Here is a 21,843-nt window from a genome sequence, read left to right on the forward strand (position 1 = left end):
GCCGCCCTCCAATCTTTAGGTACTGCAGACTATTTTAGTGACAGGTTACAGATCATTAACAGCAGATCAGCAATTTCATGTTTCAGCTCTTTCAGTACCCTGGGATTTATACATCCGGTCCAGGTGATTTATAACTCTTTAACTTGTCAATTTGGCTTAGTTCGTCTTCCAGGTCCACTGAGATTTCTTTCAGGTCCTCCTCCTCATCACCCTTGAAAACCATTTCCAGTTTAGATAGATCTCTTACATCTTCTTCTGTAAAGACCAAAGCAAAGAATTAATTCAGTCTCTCCGCTATAGCCTTATCCTCCCTGAGCACCCCCTTTTGCTCCTTAATCATGCAATGGTCCCACAGATTCCCTCATATAAACACCTTCCAGCAAACATGCGTGCTATCACAAAAATGCACGTACTTACCAAATAAGGCATAGCTATGCTTTATTATGCATACTATGTTTTTAGGCGTGAGCTGGAGTAAATGTTTGCATCTAGATTGGGGCGATAAGCATGTCCCTTATATGTGCATTTCACCCAAACTCCACACATGTAAAAGCCCGCCGGCAAAGTATGCTTTGCTAAAGATATGGATATATTTACCAAATGTAGACTTCTAGCAGGGTACCATGAATCAGATTAATTCAGAGAATGTCCTTAAATCACCTCTAATATATCACCTCTGAACTATAGGATCTAACTCAACCTGACAGACTGATGACACTATAATCGTCATAGGTCTAACAAAACTTATATTAATATTTCAAATGCGCTCAATATTAATACAGTAAAACCTTGGACTGCAAGTAACTTGCTTTGCAAGACAAGTAAAACATTTTATTAAATGTTAACTTGATATAGAAGTAATGTCTTGCAATACAAGTACATACAGTATGCACACATCTGGTTCTTCTCTCTCCGACACTTCAAGAGTGTAGTGACTGTTCTAAACAAGCAAAGTCTTGCAATATGAGTACATAGAGTATACACGCGTCACATCATCACAACTGAGCCGATGGTTCTCTCTCTGATGCTGTGGGAGTGTAGTGACTGTTCTATACGAGCGAGGTCTCGCAATACAAGTACATATAGTATTTTGTATTAAAGTTTTTGGGTTGTGGAACGAATCATCTGAGTTTCCATTATTTCCTATGGGGAAATTTGCTTTGATATACGAGTGCTTTGGATTACAAGCATGCTTCTGGAACAAATTATGCTCGCAAACCAAGGTTTTACTGTATAAGTTTTACTGGATCTGTGATGATTATGGTGTCGTCAAGCTGCGAGGTCGTATTATATACTGAGCAGCAACACCACTGAGGTCTGTTTAGATCCTATCGTTCAGAAGTGATATATTAGAAGTGTATTTACCAAATAACACATATTTATCTAGCTGGATTGATGTTATTTACAAGTGTATGACAAGTATACCAATATTTACACTTACATGCTGCCTAAATCTACACAGCTCCATACAGAATTACCTCCTCTGTGTTGTAAAGCTATTTGCCAGTGGTGTTTCAGCTCATCCTATGAGGCTGACTGCACTGAAGGGAGATCACACATTCCAAGACAGGTGATGCCATGTTGTCAAAAGTTGGAGTGAAACTTTGGAACGCCTTACTGGGATCTTTGTGTTTATGTACATCTAGAATGTTTTTTTAAAAATTGCTGAACGTTTTTATGTAAATTAATATGTGCACAAGAGATAAGAAGTGTAGTATGGTGGGAACAGAAATGGTTCTGTGATGATATGTACAAAATTTTGCTCTTAGTTGTTTTAAAAATATTAAAGATTTATTTGATTATTGATCTTCTTATGGTAGGGGGATTTAGGTAGGTGTGATTTTTAGATGTTATATATATATAAGTTCTGGTTTTATGTATTGTGTATGCTTGTATGTAAACTGCCTAGGTTTATAGGCAGTATAAATTTTTAAAAAAATAAATATATAACATTAAAATCCTCACTCAGAGGGTTTATTTCCAGAAGCCACGCAAACCCTAACTCCTTACAGAGTCCTCTGGTTCACAATCAAACCCAAATGATAAAACATCATACAAACTATAAATTAATAATAATAATACTGATTAGTAAAAACTCCATCGTAGATTATAAATATCACTGTGGTCTAGGAACGCTGAGAAAAAAGCTTGCTGAAAAGGTTAGCTTTGAATTGTTTCCTGACAGAATGTATGCAGTTGGAATGACATTCCAAAGCAGTGGTTCCCAACCCTGTCCTGGAGGACCGCCAGCTAGTCAGATTTTCAGAGCTGCCTTAATGAAGATGAATGGAGCAGATTTGCATTATATGCAAATCTCTCTCATGCATATTCATTATATGCATGCATTATATGCATATATATATATATATGCATATAATCCATATATATATGCATATATAAATAAATATATATATATATATATATATATATATATATATATATATATATATATATATATATATATATATATATATATATATATAGGCCCGTGGCTTGAAATAATAGTCTATTAGAAGTGTCAAATAATATGATATTAGAGGGGTTTTATGATTAAACCTCCCCTTCACCACCTTCTATGTGCAAAGTAAACCGGTGCTCGCGTGATCTGATGATCTTGTTAGTGGAAAGCACTATATATATATATATATATATATGCATATTATATGCATATATAATGCATGCATTATATGCAAATCTCTCTCATGCATATTCATTAGGGCTGCTCTGAAAACCTGACTGGCTGGTGGTCCTCCAGGACAGGGTTGGGAACCACTGTTCCAAAGAACTGGTCCTGTCTCCATAAAAAGCGAGTCAAAATAGATATCAAACTTAATCTGTCTAAACGACAGCAAGAAGTACATAACTTGTTTTGTGAATTAATGGTGGTTCCCCCTATACAGAAGAGTAGATATTTTTCAATTTTGATATATTGATAGTCAACTACTCTTAGTGCTCTTTATTTTTATTGTTCTGGTACATCAAGTAACCCATTCTCAGCATTATAACAATTTTGCATACATAAAGGAATGTGTGCCCCAGAGTAGGTAGGATGGATACGGTAAGGCTGTTGTAATGGTCGTGTTTCTAGCTGTAATCTGACATTTCCGGCGAGAGATTGCTAGGTTCTTTTTCAAAAGCAATCTGGCTCTGTTTCTAAAGAACAAGCAGATTCAGTCCTGGTTTGAGCCATTGAATACATGGGTGTGTAGTTTTGATTCTTCCGTTGATTGCCTCAGAAAAATAAATACAAGTCCTGCACACAATGGGGCAAAACCGGGACAACACTAACAAAATAGAAGCAGAGGGCGACCCTACTGTAAATGAAAGCAGGTTTTGCCAAGTCCAGCTTCACAAGCAGCTTATGTATTGCTCAAATTTCCTGTCTTACCACTTGACATAGAAAGTGAATAATTTATTTTATTGTAATTTTTCATTCAAAGGTAAAAACTTGAGAAGACGAAACAATGGAGATAGACCCTGCTTCTGCGCTTCCTGTACTGAGAAGAGTAACAATGAATGCCAGGATCCATCTTCATCCCACACGTTTGCCTGGGCGGACTACAGGAGGAATGGAGCTGGACCCCACTGATACTCCCAATGTGAAAGCCAAACTCCATGTAGGCTTCTTAAACAGTTCTGCTAATCAGACACCATCCACCACGAAAGCCATGACGGGTATGAGCCAAATCCCAGTTAGCAGGGTCAGGGCAGTGACAGATGTTACTGCCAGATGCCAGGAAGCAAGAGTGTCTGGTAACAGTGAACCATTTACTCAGCCACTGTCTGCGGTCCCCAGAGAGGAATTATCAGGCCCAGGAGATCCCTTTAAACTCTTCTCTGCACAACCAAGAATAAAGAAAATGAATTATTTTTCTTTAAAACTTAGAAAAACTAGTTGTCCATCTTCACCAGTTCATCCTACCTCTAGCCCTTGCCTGAGTCAGCCTGTAATGAGGAGACACCTGTCATCTACTATGAGTATGCCACTAAAAGAAGAAAATTGGAGACATGAAAATAAAGTATTATCAAGAGGTATGTTTACCACTTCATCTCTAAAGAAAATACCTAAGTCCTCAGCAGTGCCTAAGCTCTTTGCTGGTCAACCTGAGGTCCAAAGCGATGGACGCCTTGATTCAATAATGTCAACACCTGAAAAAGATGTTATGACATCCTATCACCACACATCATTACCACCAAAATGGTTACCTTCCCAGGCCAGGGTTAGCCATGCTCTTGTGCTCTCACCTCAGCACAAAAGTGATGTCCAGAGAATTTCGGATATTCTAGCTGGAAAGAGGGATGGGAAGGCATCTTCCCAGAGAGGTGAAGATTTGAAGAAAACAAAAAGTCCAAATGGATGGACTCCAATGAAAAAAGAACCCGATCTCTCTCCCAAACCTATATCACAAATGATAGAACAGATTGGAGGACATGGATCTAAAAGCATTGATATCATTGGCTCCTCAAAAGGTACCATCACAACTGGCTTGCTCTATCACCACAGAAAAATGGAAACAGGAGCAGATGGTTGGCTTGGTAAGTATATGAAAGATGTCAGGTTTGGTTTGGTTTGATGCGTCATCTTTATTGGCATATAAATGCATACCATAAGTCTACATTGCTTTCTCAGACATTGTTTAGACAGTGGAACTAAGTAGCACATGTCAACAATCACCCTGGCAGTATCCCTCAATTGCATAGCTGCCCACAGAAGGAATAAAGGCTAAACAGCCTTCACCCTGAATATCGCACAATATTCATAGCTTTCAATCCATGTTTAATAACTACTCCTCTTGTGGCAAGATACACAGGAGCAGTGAGGAGTACTTGGCCTCAGTGACCATACCTAGTCTACAAGTCTTTGATGTCATGCATTATAAGGGCAATTCCATAACAGGTTGGTTACAGTTACACACCACTTGTACACATAGGGGCCGCTGAAAAGTTCTCAGCTCAGCCAACAAAGTTGGGGCAGTCTATCGAAGACTATATACTTAATCCAGCGATTTTCCAGTTTTTTCATTCCATTGGAAAAATGCAGAACAAAAAAAAGTAGAAAATCGCTGGACTGAGTGTATAGCCCTTGATGGAGACTGCCCCGACTTTGTCAGCTGGGCTGAGAACTTTTCTGCAGTCCCTTGTAAATATACAGAGAACTGGCATTTATGTGCATAAGCTTTTCTGCAGGGCTGTTAAATATATACATATTTTTGATACTGTTTCAGGGTGGTCCTATTATTAGGTTTCAATTTGCTTTTTCCAAGTTTATCTCATTGACTGTATTTTATGTTTATACATATTTAGTCATTTTACTATTGTTATGCTGTTAACAAAAGTATAAGTTTTATGTTAAACTCTACCTGCTGTACATAAAGGTGGTTAGTAAATCCTAATAAACAAAATCCCAATCCCAATTCTAATCAATAAGTGGCAGCAAAGTGACTGAGTGCTATTTTGTAAGGAGAAGTATCAGTGGCAGAATGCATTAATCCATGGGGGCATTTACAAGAAAGGAGCGTGGGTGGGACCAGATCTAAGCAATTGTGGGGCCATGTGCAGACCAGTTTGGTGCCCCCCCTACTCTGCCTGCCCCGCCCTGTTGATTTCAAATGAGGTTTCAGAGATTTATGTATCTATTTATTTAAACAGAATTTAATAATTGCCAATTACTATTGTAATCTTAGTAAGACTGTAATGAAGGATAAAGAATGTAATTCATGAGGAACTAAGGAGTGCCACAAGGGTCACACAGTAGGGGAGGACATGCTGGGCAATGGCACTAGACAGAAATATTTGAAGTGGCAACAGGGTGGAAAATAGGGGACAATTCAAAGTGACATTTCTGCACATCATATCCCCTTTCCCTCACTTTTAAATTAGCAATAAAACACCACAAACCTCTTTGTATAAAAGAAATCCACCCCCCTCCAGCCAGTTTCAGTTATCCAGCAAACCGCCATTATAATTGATAGCATCATTCAACAAATTCTTCTGTGTAGGTGTGGACATAAGAAGCCTGACTGGATCAGACCAATGGTCCATCAAGCCCAGTAGCCCATTCTCACAGTGACCAATCCAGGTCACTAGTGCCTGGCCTAAACCCAAAGTGTAGCAATATTCCATGCTGCCAATACAGGGCAAGAAGTGGCTTCCCCCATGTATTTCTCAATAACAGACTATGGACTTTTCCTCCAGAAACTTGTCCAAACCTTTCTTAAAACTAGCTACGCTATCTACTCTTACCACATCCTCTGGCAGCGCATTCCAGAGCTTCAATCATATCTCCCCTCAGCCTACTCTTTTCCAAGCTGAAGAACCTAACCTCTCGGGAAAAGAGACAGCTGAGGAGAGATGTCTACAAAATCCTGAATGATGTAGAATGGGTACAAATGGATCAATTTTTTACCGCATCAAGAATTACAAAGACTAGGGGACACTCGAAGTTACAGAGTAATACTTTTAAAACCAATAGGAGGAAATATTTTTTTCACTCAGAGAATAGTTAAGCTTTGGAATGCGTTGCCAGAGGATTAAGTTAAGGTTAATTAAGAGTGGTTAATGTTAGCTGGTTTTAAAAAAGTTTTCGACAAGTTCATGGAGGAAAAGTCCATAAACTGCTGTTGAGACAGATATGGGAGAAGCCACTGCTTGCCCTGGATTGGTGGCATGGAATGTTGCTACTATTTGGGTTTTTGTCAGGTACTTGTGACTTGGATTGGCCTCCATCAAGATTGGATACTGAGCTAGATGGACCATTGGTCTGATCCAGTAAAGCTATTCTTATGTTCTTATGACTACATAGCCCACTTAACTGCCAGGCATTCTTTTTCCATTGTGGAGTAACGTTGCTCGGTTTTGGACAATTTTCAACTGAAGAGCTAACAACTGCTGAGGAACTAACAATGGCTCTATCTCCTCCCCCTCCAGGGTTACCGCTTAATTATGAAGTATGGGATTTCTATTTTACAGGGATCTTGATTGCCCATGGGGTTCCCATCCACCATCACCACCTGAGCCCTGGCTGTCCTAAGGGACTCATCTTCAGCCTGGGCTGTCTTGAACTCCCTTGGGATCCCATCCCCACTCCACTTGAGCCGGCTATCCAACAGGTCTAGGATACCATGTTTCTCTTCTCCCAATTATGGATTCTCATCTACCATAGCCCCCAAGTTCAGGGTGCAGCACAACTTTTCCTGCCATCTCTGTCAATGGGTTTTAGGGATCCTCTACATAGAAGTTGGAGTCTTCTAAAGGAAAGATCATAGAGCCTTCCTCCTTGTCCTGAGAGCCAGAAGTTAACTGGGCCAGGAGAACACTAAACTTTAGGAAATCCTAGCCCAAAACAAGGTGGTAAGGAAGCCACAACAAAATTGCTGCTTCCAATTGAGCCCACCTGACTGGAGTCTTGAGGGACACCTAGGCAGTAGGATAATGTTGGTGATCTCTAGAGTTGGGAGTGGTCCCGGAGGACTGGAGAAGGGCAGATGTGGTCCCTCTCCACAAAAGTGGAAGTAAGGAAGAAGTAGGGAACTACAGGCTGGTAAAACTGACTTCTGTGGTAAGCAAATTAATGGAAACGCTTTTAAAACAGAGAATGGTCAAGTTTCTGGAATCCTGTGGATTACAGGACTGGAAGCAACATGGATTCACTAGAGGTAGGTCTTTTCAGACAAATCTGATCAATTTCTTTGAATGGGTGACTAGAGAATTGGATACAGGATGTGCGCTAGATGTGGTGTATTTAGATTTTAGCAAAGCCTTTGACAGTGTTCCACACAGACGTCTGAAAAATAAACTGAGTGCCCTTTGAATGGGTCCCAAAGTGACAGGCTGGGTCATGAACTGGTTGAGTGGAAGGTGACAAAGGGTTGTGATCAATGGAGATCGCTCTGGGAAAAGGGATGTTTCCAGTGGTGTGCCTCAAGGTTCTGTTCTTGGGCCTGTTCTTTTTAACATTTTTATAAATGATATTGCTGAAGGGTTGTCGGGTAAGATTTGCCTCTTTGCGGATGATATGAAAATCTGCAATAGAGTAGACACGTATGATGGTGTGAATAACATGAAGAAAGACCTGGTGAAGCTTGAAGAATGGTATGAAATTTGGCAGCTAAAATTTAATGCTAAGAAGTGCAAGGTCATGCATTTGGGCTGCAAAATCCCGAGGGAACGGTACAGTTTAGGGGGTTGAAGAACTTATGTGCACAACGGAAGAGTGGGACTTGGATGCGATTGTATATGATGATCTTAAGGTGGCCAAACAGGTTGAAAAGGTGACGGCGAAAGCTAGAGGGATGCTTGAAGAATGCTAGGGTGCATAGACAGAGGTATGGCGAGTAGGAAAAAGAAGGTATTGATGCCCCTGTATAAGACGTTGGTAAGACCTCATTTAGAATATTGTGTACAATTCTGGAGGCCGCACCTTCAAAAAGATATAAAAAAGGGTGGAGTCTGTCCAGAGGAAGGCTACTAAAATGGTATGTGGTCTTCATCATAAGGCATATGGGGACAGACTTAAAGATCTCAATCTGTATATTTTGGAGGAAAGGCAGGAGAGGGGAGATCTGATAGAGACATTTAAATACGTATGTAATATAAATGTGCATGAGTCAAGTCTCTTTCATTTGAAAGGAAACCTGCAATGAGAGGGCACAGGATGAAGTTAAGAGGTGATAGGCTCCGGAGTAATCTGAGGAAATACTTTTTTACGGAAAGGGGGGTAGATGCATGGAATAGTCTCCCAGAAGAGGTGGTGGAAACAGAGACTGTGTCTGAATTCAAGAGGGCCTGGGATAGGCACATGGGATCTCTCGGAGAGAGAACGAGATAATGGTTTCTGTGGATGGGCAGACTAGATGGGCCATTTGACCTTTATCTGCCATCATGTTTCTCTGTTTCTATCTCCATTCATTCAACTCTGCTCTCTCTCTGGCGGGTATGTTTGAATTCATCAGTTTAACTTTGCCATTTAGAGGACAGGCTGTATGGGGAGAGGATTTCCCTCCTTGCTAGTTGCCGTGTATAATTTTTAAGGTCAACAGACCCGTACAACTTAGCTCCACAAAGTCTTGTCTTCTGATGATGCTCTTCGTGAAACACAGTCTGGTGTAGAGCAAGGCTGGTTCTAATTGGATTCAACAGAAGACGGATAATGAGTTCTCTACAGTACTAAGACCTTTTATCTTTGATGACTTTGTGTCACTTGCATTTTGATTAGTGAACCATCTGGACTTTTATGATTATAAGATTCTATTTTAGGATTGTAATTTCCTGGTTGGTCTTCTACGTTTATATTCATAATGTGCGGATTTTAGTGGGTTTGTTTATTGGGTGATTGTGCATTTGTTTGTGGTGTGCTATATTTATATAATAAAATTTATTGAATTTGTATATTTAATGCTTTCTTTAACAGATTTCTTTATTGAGAGTATCTACATGTTCATTTGAAGCTGTTTTTGGATTATTTCCCCATTTTTCTTTTATTAGTGATATCCAAGCACACAGGAAAGAATCATGGTCCAGTCATAATTTACTTACAGTAGGGACATGGTCTCTCTTTGCACAAAAGTCATGACGCTACCAGAGTCTGTTAGTGCTTAGTATGTGTTTCCATTTAGTTCCACTTCCATCAGAAAGTTCTGGCCTCCTGGTTGAGAGGCCTTCATAATATTGCAAATCCTGTAGTTCTATCACATTCATATCCATGACGTCTTCGCTTATCCCCAGGCAATCTCTTGCAAAATGTCTTTTGATTCCACACTTAAAGCAGATGATGGAATTTGAATATTGTCCCCAGCCCCACTTGGCCTGGCCGGTTCTGGGTGTAGCCAGTCTCCATTGCTTGGGTTTTCTAGTCCGGGCTCCTGGGCATGAGGGCTGTCTCCTTTCCTTGGAGTGCTCACACTTTGTTGGTTCCTCCTTCCTTCTGAGACTCCCTCCTGGTCTTTTCTCTTTCCCAAGTTCAGAAGCTGGTTGAGCCTGGTGGAACACTTCTAAGGCCATCTCTAGTGTTAGATTGTGGTGTTTTTTAACCTACTGTCTCACTGACTGGGGTAATCCATCCCAAAACTGCTCCAGTAGAACCATATATGCTACCTCCACCCCAGACCTCTCCCGGTTGCAACTACCTCCATGCAATCTTCAGTTTATAGAAAAATACTGAAAGGGTCTCTTCCATCTGGAGGGTATTTCTCCAGAACTTCTGCCTATATTATTCCTGGGTACGCCCTGCCTGTTCCAAGGTGGCTGCCTTAACATTTTTATAGGGAGCACGTCCATCAGGGTTGGCACTCTAGAAAGCAATTTGATTGTTCCCAATTAACAGGATCCCCAGATATGTAGTCCATGTGGTCTTTGGCCATCCAGCCAAGTGGGCTGTCCTTTAAAAATTCACCAAGAAGTGACCCGGATCATCCTCCAGTGTCACTTAGACAATATTTGGACAGGCACTGTCGCCTGGGGAAGGTCTGGGCTTGAGAGCTCTGTTGGAGCTCCACCAGTTTCTAAAGAACCTTACATTGCTGCTCCAGGTGCATCTGCATAATCTGCTGCTGCTACTGCTGTTTTCTCTCCATCAAGATCTGGATTAGTTTCTCCATATTTTACTGACAGTAGTAGAGCCTACTGAGTACAAGGGAAAAAATCCTGCCTGTCCGGCAATGACTATACTGTTTTAGGTTTCTCTCTCTTGAGGCAGAGGTAATCCCCTTAGCCTCAAAGTATGGTGGGATACTAAACTCAGACCTAGATCCTGAAGTTTGTGGGGTCCATTTCTTTTGGCAGATTGAGCAGTAATCTCACTCCTGATACCACATGTAACAACGTGAGAGGGATTTGGGATCGGGCCTGTGCCCACACAGCCAGAAACAGTCCAACACAGTAAAGAAAAACTCCATTGATTCAAAAGAAACCCTGAACATAAGAACAAAAGAATTGCCGCTGCTGGGTCAGACCAGTGGTCCATCGTGCCCATCAGTCCACTCACACAACGGCCCCCAGGTCAAAGACCAGTCCTCTAAATGAGTCCAGCCTCACCTGCGTACGTTCCAGTTTAGCAGGAACTTGTCTAACTTTGTCTTGAATCCCTGGAGAGTGTTTTCCCCTATAACAGACTCCGGAAGAGCGTTCCAGTTTTCTACCACTTTCTGGATGAAGAAGAACTTCCTTATGTTTGTATGGAATCTATCCCCATTCAACTTTAGAGAGTGCCCTCTTGTTCTCCCTACCTTGGAGAGGGTGAACAATCTTGTCTTTATCTACTAAGTTTATTCCCTTCAGTATTTTGAATATTTCGACATGTCTCCTCTCAGTCTCCTCTTTTCAAGGGAGAAGAGGCCCAGTTTCTCCAATCTCTTACTGTACGGCAACTCCTCCAGCCCCTTAACCATTTTAGTCGCTCGTCCCTGGACCCTTTTGAGTAGTACCGTGTCCTTTTTCATGTATGGTATTCCGGGTGAGGGCGCACCATGGCCCGGTACAGCAGCATGATAACCTTCTCCGATCTGTTCGTGATCCTCTTCTTAATCATTCCTAGCATTCCACGGACGGCTTCATCGACTTGTCAATCAGAACTCCCAAGTCTCTTTCCTGGGAGGTCTCTCCAAGTACCGCCCCGGACATCCTGTATTTGTGCATGAGATTTTTGTTACCGACATGTATCACTTTACACTTATCTACGTTGAACCTCATTTGCCATGTCGATGCCCATTTCTCGAGCTTGATTATGTCACAGTTGCAGATCTTCGCAATCCCCCTGTGTCTTCACTACTCTGAATAACTTCGTATTGTCCGCAAATTTAATCACCTCATTCGTCGTACCAATGTCCAGATCTTTTATAAAAATGTTGAAGAGCACAGGTCCAAGCACCGAGCCCTGTGGCACCCCACTGGTGACGCTCTTCCAGTCCAAGTATTGTCCATTTACCCCCCACTCTCTGTTTCCTATGCTCCAGCCAGTTTTTAATCCTTGTATTTTACCCTCGATTCTATGGCTCACAATTTTCCGAAGTAGTCATTCATGTGGAACCTTGTCGAATGCCTTCTGAAAATCCAGATATATAATGTCGACCGGGTCACCTTTGTCTATCTGCTTGTTTACTTCCTTGAAGAAGTGCAGCAAGTTCGTCAAACAAGATCTGCCTTTGCTGAAACCGTGCTGGCTGGTCCTCATCAGACTGTGTCCATCAAGGTGATCAATGATGTGGTCCTTTATCAGCACCTAGACCATCTTTCCCGGTACCGAGGTCAGACTCACCGGTCTGTAGTTTCCCTATTACTTCACAGGGACAGGTACATAAAGAACAGTCTCTTTGTTCAAGAAGCAAAAAGTTCTGAGGTGGCTTATGGCTTATGACTGCCATGCCCCAAACAGAATGTCTAGTCATTATTGTCAAGGTGCATACAGGAATCACCCTTCTTCTCTCCTGGGCCTCTTTAACCTAGTTTTGGCCCTGCCTCATAAGAAGATAAGAAAAGCCTTACTTGGACAGACCAATGGTCCATCAAGCCTAGTAGCCCATCCTCACAGTGGCCAATCCAGGTCACTACTACCTGGCAAAAACCCAGAGAGTAGCAACATTCCATGCTACCGATCGAGGGCAATCAGTGGCTTCTCTCATGTTTTTCTAAATAACAGAGTATGGACTTTTGCTCCAGGAAATTTTTCAAACCTTTCTTAAAACCAGCTATAATATCTACTCTTACCACAACCTCTGGCAATGCATATTGACTGAGTGAAAAATATTTCCTCCTATTGGTTTTAAAAATATTTCCCTGTAACTTCATCGAATATCCCTTAATCTTTGTAATTTTTGACGGAGTGAAAAATTGATCCACTTGTATCCGTTCTACTCCACTCAGGATTTTGTAGACTTCAATCATATCTCCCCTCAGCCACCTTTTTTCCATGCTGAAGAGCCCTGACTATTTTAGTCTTTCCTCATACGAGAGGAGTTCCCTCCCCTATATCATCCTAGTCACTCTTCTTTGAACTTTTTCTACTGCCGCTATATCTTTAATGAGATAAGGAGACCAGAACTGAACACAGTTCTTCAAGTGAGGTCGCACCATGGAACAATACAGAGGCATTATAACATTCTAGTCTTATTAACCTTCACTTTTTTTAATAATTCCTAGAAACTTGTTTGCTTTTTTAACTGTCATCTTGGGTGGAAAATTTCAGTGTATTGTATACAATGATACCCAGATCTTTTTCTTGGGTGCTAACCCCAAGGTGGACCCTACATCTGGTAACTGTGATTTGGGTTATTCTTCAAATGTGCATCACTTTGCATTTGGCCATATTACATTTCATCTTCCACTTGGACGCCCTGTCTTCCAATTTCCTAAGGTCTGCGTGCAATTGTTCACAGTCTGCATGTGTTTTAACAACTTTGAACAGTTTAGTGTCACCTGCAAATTTAATCACCTCACTCATCGTTCTAATTTCCAGATCATTTATAAATAAGTTAAATAGCACCTGTCCCAGTACAGATCCCTGCAGCATGCCACTGTTTACTCTCCTCCATTGAGAAAATGACCATTTAAATCCTACCCTCTGTTTTCTATCTGATAACCAATTCCTAATCCACAACTGAACTTTGCCACCTATCCCATGACTTTCAGGAGCCTCTCATGAGAAAATTAAAGAGGAGCTTTGTCAATAGCTTTCTGAAAATCTAGATACACTACATCAGTGGTCTCAAACTCAAATCCTTTGCAGGGCCACATTTTAGATTTGTAGGTACTTGGAGGGCCGCAGGAAAAAAAGTTAATGTCTTATTAAAGAAATGACAATTTTGCATGAGGTAAAACTCTTTATAGTTTATAAATCTCCCCCCCCCAAAGGCCCCCCTTCTTTGCAGCATCCTCCAGCTTCTCCCCTGGCCTCCCGATCTTAGTTTCAGCTAATTACCATGCCTGCAGAGAGGATCGCTGGTGCTGTAACATTCCTTGCAGGCTGCCATCGGCATAAGAAAATTGCTATGAGTTTTTGCCTCTTTGACAAGATTCTCTTCATATTCTTTCTTAGCTTTCTTTATCAATGCTTTGCAACTAACTTGCCAGTACTTGTGTCTCTTCTTATTTTCTTCATTTGGATCCTCTTTCCATTCTTTAAAGGATGTTGTTTTTGTTTTTTTTTGCTCTAATAGCCTCTTTCACTTCACCTTTTGACCATGCCGGTTCTCGTTTCCTCTTCTTTCCACCTTTGTTAATATGTGGAATACATCTGATCTGGGCTTCCAAGATGGTATTTTTAAATAACATCCATGCCTGGTTTACAGTCCTAACCTTTTCAACTGATCCTTTTAGCTTCTTTTAAAACATTTTCTTTATTTTATCATAGTCACCCTTTCAAAAATTAAATGCCTATATAGTATACTTCCTGGTCCTGCCTCCTCCTTCCCATGTCATTTCCCCCTAAGGAGAAGCTACCTATATTAAGGTAGCTCTGACATTGTTAGGTAATATCCAGCAGAGGGAGTAGTAGTGTCCTGTAGACTCCCTCACAGGGAGGAATATGTAGCAACTGATAAAGATAATGCTGAATTGCTTAACCAATATTTCTGTTCTGTGTTCACAGCTAAAGGGCCAGGAGCAGGACTGCAGAAGACAAATGCATATAGGAATGGAGGTGCGGTAGGCCCTGAACAATTTTCAGAAGATTATGTTCATGAGGAGCTAGCTAAATTAAAGGAGAACAAAGGGATGAGACCATCCAAGAGTACTGAAGGAACTTGGGGAAGTTCTAGCAGCTCTGCTGGCTGACCTTTTCAATGCTTCGCTAGAGCTGGGAGTGGTACCGGATGACTGAAGAAGGGTAGAAGGAAGAGTTGGGAACTACAGGACAGTAAGTCTGACTTCTGTGGAATGTAAATTAATGGAATGCTTTTAAAATAGAGAATATGGAATCCAATGGATTACAAGGCCTGATGAAACAGGGTTTCACTAGAGGCAGGTTTTGTCAGACAAACCTGATCAACTTCTTTGACTAGGTGACCAGAGAGATGGATTGAGGGAGAGCAGTAGATGTGCTGTATTTAGATTTTAGGAAAGCCTTTGACATGGTTTCATGTTTATTAAATTTGATGCAAATGCTTATAACATAGTTTCAAAGCGAATTACAAATGTGAAAAAAGGGGTAACAAAGAACAATTTATTCAAAGATGACTAATAAATATATTGAGAGCTCTCGGTATGGGCTCTAAAGTGACCGACTGGATTAGGAACTGGTTGAATGGAAGGCAACAGACGGTAGTGGTAAATGGATCTCACTCTAAGGAAAGGGATGTTACCAGTGATGTACATCAAGGTTCAGTTCTTGGCCTGGTTCTTTTTTAAATTGTTGTAAGCAGTATTACTGAAGGGTTGTTTGGTAAGGTTTGCGTCTTTGCGGTTGATACCAAAATCTGCAATAGGGTAGATACCTCTGATGGTGTGGATAACTTAAGGAAGGAATTAGTGAAGCTTGAATATTAAAAAATGGTCCAGAATATGGCAACTATGATTAATGCTAAAAAAAAAAATGCAGGGTCCTGCATTTAGACTGCAAAAACCTGAGGGAACAGTATGTTTAAGGGTAGAAAAACTTTTCTGTACCAAAGTACAACAGGACATGGTTGTGATCATATGTGATGATCTTAAGGTGGCCAAATTGGTACAAAAAGTGATGACAAAAGCTAGAAGGATGCTTGGGTGCATAGGGAGAGGAATGGTCAGTAGGAAACAGGAGGTAATAATACCTCTGTGTAAGACTCTAATGAGACCTGATTTAAAATACTGTATAGAATTCTGGAGACCACCCCTTCAAAAATATATAAACAGGATGGAGTCAATCTAGTGGGAGGCTACTAAAATGGTTGGTGGTCTCATCATAAAGCATATGAGGACAGACTTAAAGATCTCAGTACATATGCTTTGGAAAAAAGGCAGGAGAGGTGAGATAGGTATTTAAATGTCCCATTCTAAGAGTCATAAATTCACAGGAGATGAGTTTCAAAGGAAACTCAGGAATGAGGGGGCATAGGATGAAGGTGAAAAGGGATAAACTCAGAAGTAGCCTGACAAAATGTTTCTTCATGAAAAAGGTGGTGAATGTGTGGAATTGCTTGTTTACTCTTTCCAAAAATACTAGGACTAGGGGGGCCATGAAATGAAGCTACTAAGTAGTAGATTTAAAACAAACCAGGGAAAATATTTCTTCCCAAATGTATAATTAAACTCTGGAATTCATTGCTGGAGAATGTGGTGAAATTAGTTAGCTTAGTGGGGTTTAAAAGGGGCTTGGATAAATTCCTAAAAGGGAAGTCCATAGGCCACTATTGAGATGGGTTAGGGAACTCCACTGTTTTTTTATCAGGATAAGCAGCATAAAATCTGTTTTATTACTTGGGACCTGGGTTGGCCACTGTTGGAAAAGGATATTGGGCTTGATGAACCTCAATCTGTCCCAGAATAGCAATTCTTATGTTCTTACCTGTAATTTTGGATATCCTGGAACAAAGTTGGTATTAAGCTGAAAGGCATGACATGTTTGTTTGAAGTTTGAATATTATCACTAACTATAATGGTGTGTAACCAATGTAAATTTTAACACATATGAATGGTAAATTTATATTTAAATTTAATTTACCTTGTTTATACACATCTGATAATAACAATTGTTGAACTTACCTATTTAGTTTTCTTTCTTCCTCAGTTGTTATTGTTTTTTTAAGTTGCAACAAATAAATACACATTTTTAAATGTTTAACCTCTGTGTTGGTATGAATTGAAGGGAAAAACATATTGAACCATCTGTCCGTGATTATAACATCTAAGCATTTAATGGTAATAATTAAATTGTAATATAATTGCATCACATCACCACTAGGGGGTTATACAGTAGGAATTGTAGTTGGTCAAAGTGCTACCAATTTTGTACTGACTCAATCTCCTTCCTAAAAAGCTCTCCAGTGGTGGAAAGGCAAGACATCATCTTCCTTCTCATATCAAATCAGCCTTTTGGTAGTCCTTGAACACTGGGATGTGTACTTGGGTTCAAGCATTTAATATACAGTGTTCCCCTGCAAATTTGCAGTTCGCAAATTCACTCATTCGTGATCTGCTCCTACCGCCTCTTCTTGTAGTAAAGTCGGGCTACACCAATCAGAAGCTGCATTTCAAAGCAGCTCCTGATTAGTGTAACACGACTTTACTAAAGGAAGAGGCAGTTGGAGCAGACCGTGAGTGATATTTTTCACCCGCCAACGCTCCAGCTGCCCTCTCCTGCCTCTCCAACTGCCCTCTCCTGCCTACCCTATCCTGCCCTGAAACGGAACTCCTGCAAATTTCTGCGATACAACCAAAGTGGTTTACATATGTTATACACCAACAGCAATATAATCCCCAAATGGGAAATTGTCTCACAATATTAGTATATAATGTATTCCCATATATCTGAAAAAGTGTATTCTGTTTTACCTAAAAATATATGTCAAGGAGGAGGCCTCAGTACAATAGGATATTAACTAGAATATTGAATTCTTATTTATAGAAGATAATAAAGTTAAATACGGAGTTGGCCAATGATTAGAGCTAAAGAGCAATATATCCACGTTGAAACTCCCAGTCTGTGAATACGACTGAACGTGGGCTCTGTTACTGAGGCCTCCTCCTTGACATATATTTTTAGGTAAAACAGAATACACTTTTTCAGATATATGGGAATACATTATATACTTACATATGTTATATACAGGCCAAGCTAAGTTTTTGTACCTGAGGCAATGAAGGGTTAGGTGACTTTCAAAAGGAACTACAATAAAAATTGAACCCTCTTCCCCAGATTCTCAGCCCACTGCACTAACTATTAGGCAATTCTATCCCCCACTGAAGGGCTAAATTTGTAAAGCATGTTGTACACATTACACTTGGAAAGACTTTGCATAAAATTCTAAATACACTCCCATATAAATTATGTACTAGGTCTTATTTTCAGGGAAACAATGCCCAATCATAAACCCACAGCATCTTTCTATTCCCCCTCCCGCCGTGCAGCCGAACCCCCGCCAACCCTTCCATCTCTCCCTCCCCACACTGACCGTGAGACCGACATACCATTACCTTCCTCTAAATGGTAGCATCGCGGCAGCAATCTGAACGCGCTGCTTTGGGCCTTTTACCATCGGGGTGTTGCATGTGCCCCGTTGTTGATGACATCATCAGTGATGCGGCAGAGAAATGCCCCAGCGGGAGAAGGCACGAAGCAGCGCATTTAGATTGCTGCTGCGACGCTACCGTTTGGAAGAAGGTATTGATATATCAGTCTCACGGTCGGTGTGGGGAGGGAGAAATGGAAGGGTCGGTGGGGGAGGATGCGCTGGGGGGGAAGAGCTGCTGCCTTTGAATCCAGTCAGCACTTCAACTAGGGCTTATTTTCGGGGAAACACGGTAGTTTGGGCAGAGGAGAGACATAGTTGTGGTGATGGTATATATTTTTGGACTGGGTATGAATAGGGTTACCATAATGTTCTTCCGCAAAACCCCGAACACATGACCCACCTTGTTCCGCCTCCAGCCCCACCCAGTTCCGCCCTAGCCCCACCTCCACACAGCCTCCTCTCTTCCCTGACGAGTTCCAGCTACGTCTAGAGGGCCTGGAGCATGTATGGATGTGTGTGACATCATCCACGCATGCTCAGAGGCTCTCCAGATGTAGCCGGAGCTCATCGGGGCTTTCCAAAACCTGAACAAATGCCAGGTTTTGGAAAGTCCATCCGGGAACTCAGACAATCCTCTAAAAAGAGGACATGTCTGGGTTTTCCCAGATGTCTGGTAACCCTAGGTATGAATCTGTATGAGAGGATTTGTGCGCTACTGGAGCTTGGTCTGGGACCCCATGTTGCCTTTATAAAATAGGTGCCTTTTCAGAACTAGCATGTAAGCCCCTGTTATAAAATAACAGCCCCTTTAAGCCCTTCATAAGCACAGTTCCTCTATGCTTAATGTGACTATACATCTTATTTTGAATGGGACCATCCAGTTTTTAGATCCCCTGTCCCTCGCACAACTTCAGGAAGCCGAAATGTCCCATTTTCAGAGAGAGCATCCCTAAGCTGTGCGTGGGGATAATGGGACAGGCAATCACAGAGCCTGGGCTCTCTCCTTGCTTCCCCGCCACCGACGCAGCAACAGGGCCAGGCAAGGCGAGTGCAGCGACTGCACAACAGCCGGCCCAGAAGCCTTCTCCCAGACATCAATTCTGGCAGCGGCGGTGGCATGGGGGGAGGCATGGAGAGAGAAAGAAAGAAAGAAAAAGTTAGGGGAGTGTGGCGGCGATGGCTTGGGGGCAGGGAGGCAGCGATGGCTTGGGGGGCAGGGAGAGAGAAAGAAAGACTGAAAGAAAGAAGGGGCAGGGAGAAAGAAAGAAAGGGTGCACAGTTAGAAGGAAGTTCAACCAGAGACTCACCAGACAACAAAGGTAGGAAAAATGATTTTATTTTCAATTTAGTGATCAAAATGTGTCAGTTTTGAGAATTTATATCTGCTGTCTATATTTTGCACTATGCAGTATTTGTCTATTTTTCTATAGTTGTTTAAAGTCATCTGTCTTGATCTCTTTGAAAACCCCCCAAATATAAGTGATAATTAACATTTTTTCTGCATATAGTGTGCTTTGTGGGGGGGGGAGTTATGGATACCATTATGAATTAATAAGATATTGTGTGTACATGAAAAATGAATGGAAGAAATTGGGGGCGGGGCTGGGGCCGGGCTGAAAATCAGTAGATGTCCCGTTTTGACAAAAGATACTCAAAGATACCCATTTCGCACATATGGAACAGCAAACCTATGATCTCTGCATCATCCAACCTAACCCTGCAGCTCAAACGAGTAAAAGTACCCAAAAGTGTCTGATGATAGCAGATAGGCTGCTTATGAAAAGAGAAGAAAATGCCCCTGTGTAGTGCGGCCTCCATCTTCAGCTCTCCCAAACATCAGAATCTGCAGAGGAGAACCTTTCTCTCCACAAGAAGTAAGTACGTGCATTTGTTAATGAGCATTTAATCCATTAGTACGCCATTATAAATTTAGTGCACGCCAAATGGATTTAAGGCACATTAACCTAGAAACTAATGTGCATTAAGTCAGTCAGGGCACATTAAAAAAAAATTTTTAATTAAAATAAGTGTATGAAATAAGCCAAAACAACACCTGAAAATCATAAATAAACACAAACCAAGCAAAAATAACCCCAAAAGCTTTGCCTTATGCACAGAAACAGGGCTCTAATACAGAGAGAAAAGGTTTGCTTCTCATACAAGGTAACACAGAGCTGTTTCTTTTTACCCTCAGGATACCCATCCCCAAGGTCCCCGTAGCTCTTCATAAGTAATTTCCTTGGTCTAAGAGACCTGACTTGAAGCAACTTTGAGATGACTGCGTAGGTTAACAGGCATCACTGAGCTCACAAAGCTCTTTGGAAATGTTTTAGACTGGTTAGGGGTGGGTGACAGGATGTAGATGTAGTCATTAGGAGACACACTTTAGTCTTATTATTTAAATGCTCCAGAAAGCAAGTCCCATCTGCTGCAGAATTCCAGATTCATCAAAGATAGAGGTGCAACATTTCAGATTGATTGGAGGTGCCACTGCCAAACACAAAACAAATCACCCCTCCCTGGACACAGTGAAGGAACTGACTCAGGACCGGGGGGGGGGGGGTGCTCAGCACCCACTGGTTCCCACAGAGTTGGCTTCTATGACCAGGGATAGGGCTACCATATGGCTCCAGAAAAAAAGAGAACGGATTGAGACATCCGGGTTTTACTTCCATTGAAAGCAATAGAAGTAAAACTCAGATGACTCAATCTGTCCTCCTTTTTCTGGAATCATATCCCTAACCAGGGAGCCTTGAGTGGCAAAGAAAAGGACAGAAAGAAAATATTCACACAAAGTAAATAACAGGCGTGTATTTTTTCTCTCTCACACACACATACACAGACTCATAGCTATCCTTCTCCTCTCTCCTGATGTTCTCAAAGGACACAGCCTTACAGCATAGCTTATCTGACACATACAGTACATACGCAGAGAGAGAGGCTCTGACATGCAGACACACGCACTCTGTCACCCTCCCTCTCCTGCCCAGCCAGCAGCTCTCAGGTGGAGAGAGCTCGAGCTCAGGGGATTCGGCAGAGATGCTTAATATGCAGATCACGTGAATACAGCTGCAGCCGCCACAGCAGCATCCCTGAGAAACCCAGGGAACAGCAGAACCAAGTCCAAAGGGCTGGACCGCTTGGAGGACAAGGGCGGAATAAAAACCAGACAGCCATTTCTGAAGGAAAAGGGGACTTCATGTTTAAAGGTAGTATATTCTCTTTGTGTGTATGGTGTGGGATTTCCACAGCAGAGGTCAGGGAGGTAGTGAAGATAGTCACGGTACACCTACACCCACACATGTACACTCGCACGACATAAAAACACATACATACGAACCCATAGATCTATTCATATCCACGCACGCACACATTCACCCATTGTCAGCAAGATATCTACATTCAGAACAGAGCCTTGGCAAAGCAAATGTGATTGTGCAGGGGAAAAAAAAACAACGGATGGATGACCAGACACACATAAAAGAGACATGTGAAAAAGGGAAACGAGGAGGCGAGAAGAATAGAGGGAGGCAGGAAGAGGGGAAATCCCTTTTCACCATATGAATTCATTGGCTATTTTACAGTTCTATGTTCAATTACATTCGGTTTTCACAGACATGGAATTGTCAGCTCTCATAAAAAAAAGGATTCCCTCTGGCTTGCCTTAGCAAGGGCAGCAGTATGAAATAAATGCCTGTTCTGCCAA

The 21,843-nt window shown here is 41.6% G+C and overlaps 1 protein-coding gene across 1 annotated transcript in view; it reads left to right on the forward strand.

The window, feature by feature from the left end:
- Nucleotides 1-4,433: 4,433 nt before the first annotated feature.
- The window catches only part of SEPTIN3 (septin 3), a 90,024-nt gene continuing 72,614 nt past the window's right edge, over nucleotides 4,434-21,843 (forward strand). Inside the window, exon 1 of the mRNA XM_033933870.1 lies at nucleotides 4,434-4,536. Coding sequence (XP_033789761.1) covers nucleotides 4,509-4,536 — 28 coding nt within the window. The 5' untranslated portion in view covers nucleotides 4,434-4,508. The remainder of the gene's footprint in view (nucleotides 4,537-21,843) is intronic.

The sequence above is a fragment of the Geotrypetes seraphini genome, chromosome 2, assembly GCF_902459505.1.
Source record: "Geotrypetes seraphini chromosome 2, aGeoSer1.1, whole genome shotgun sequence".
Taxonomy (NCBI): Eukaryota; Metazoa; Chordata; class Amphibia; order Gymnophiona; family Dermophiidae; genus Geotrypetes; species Geotrypetes seraphini.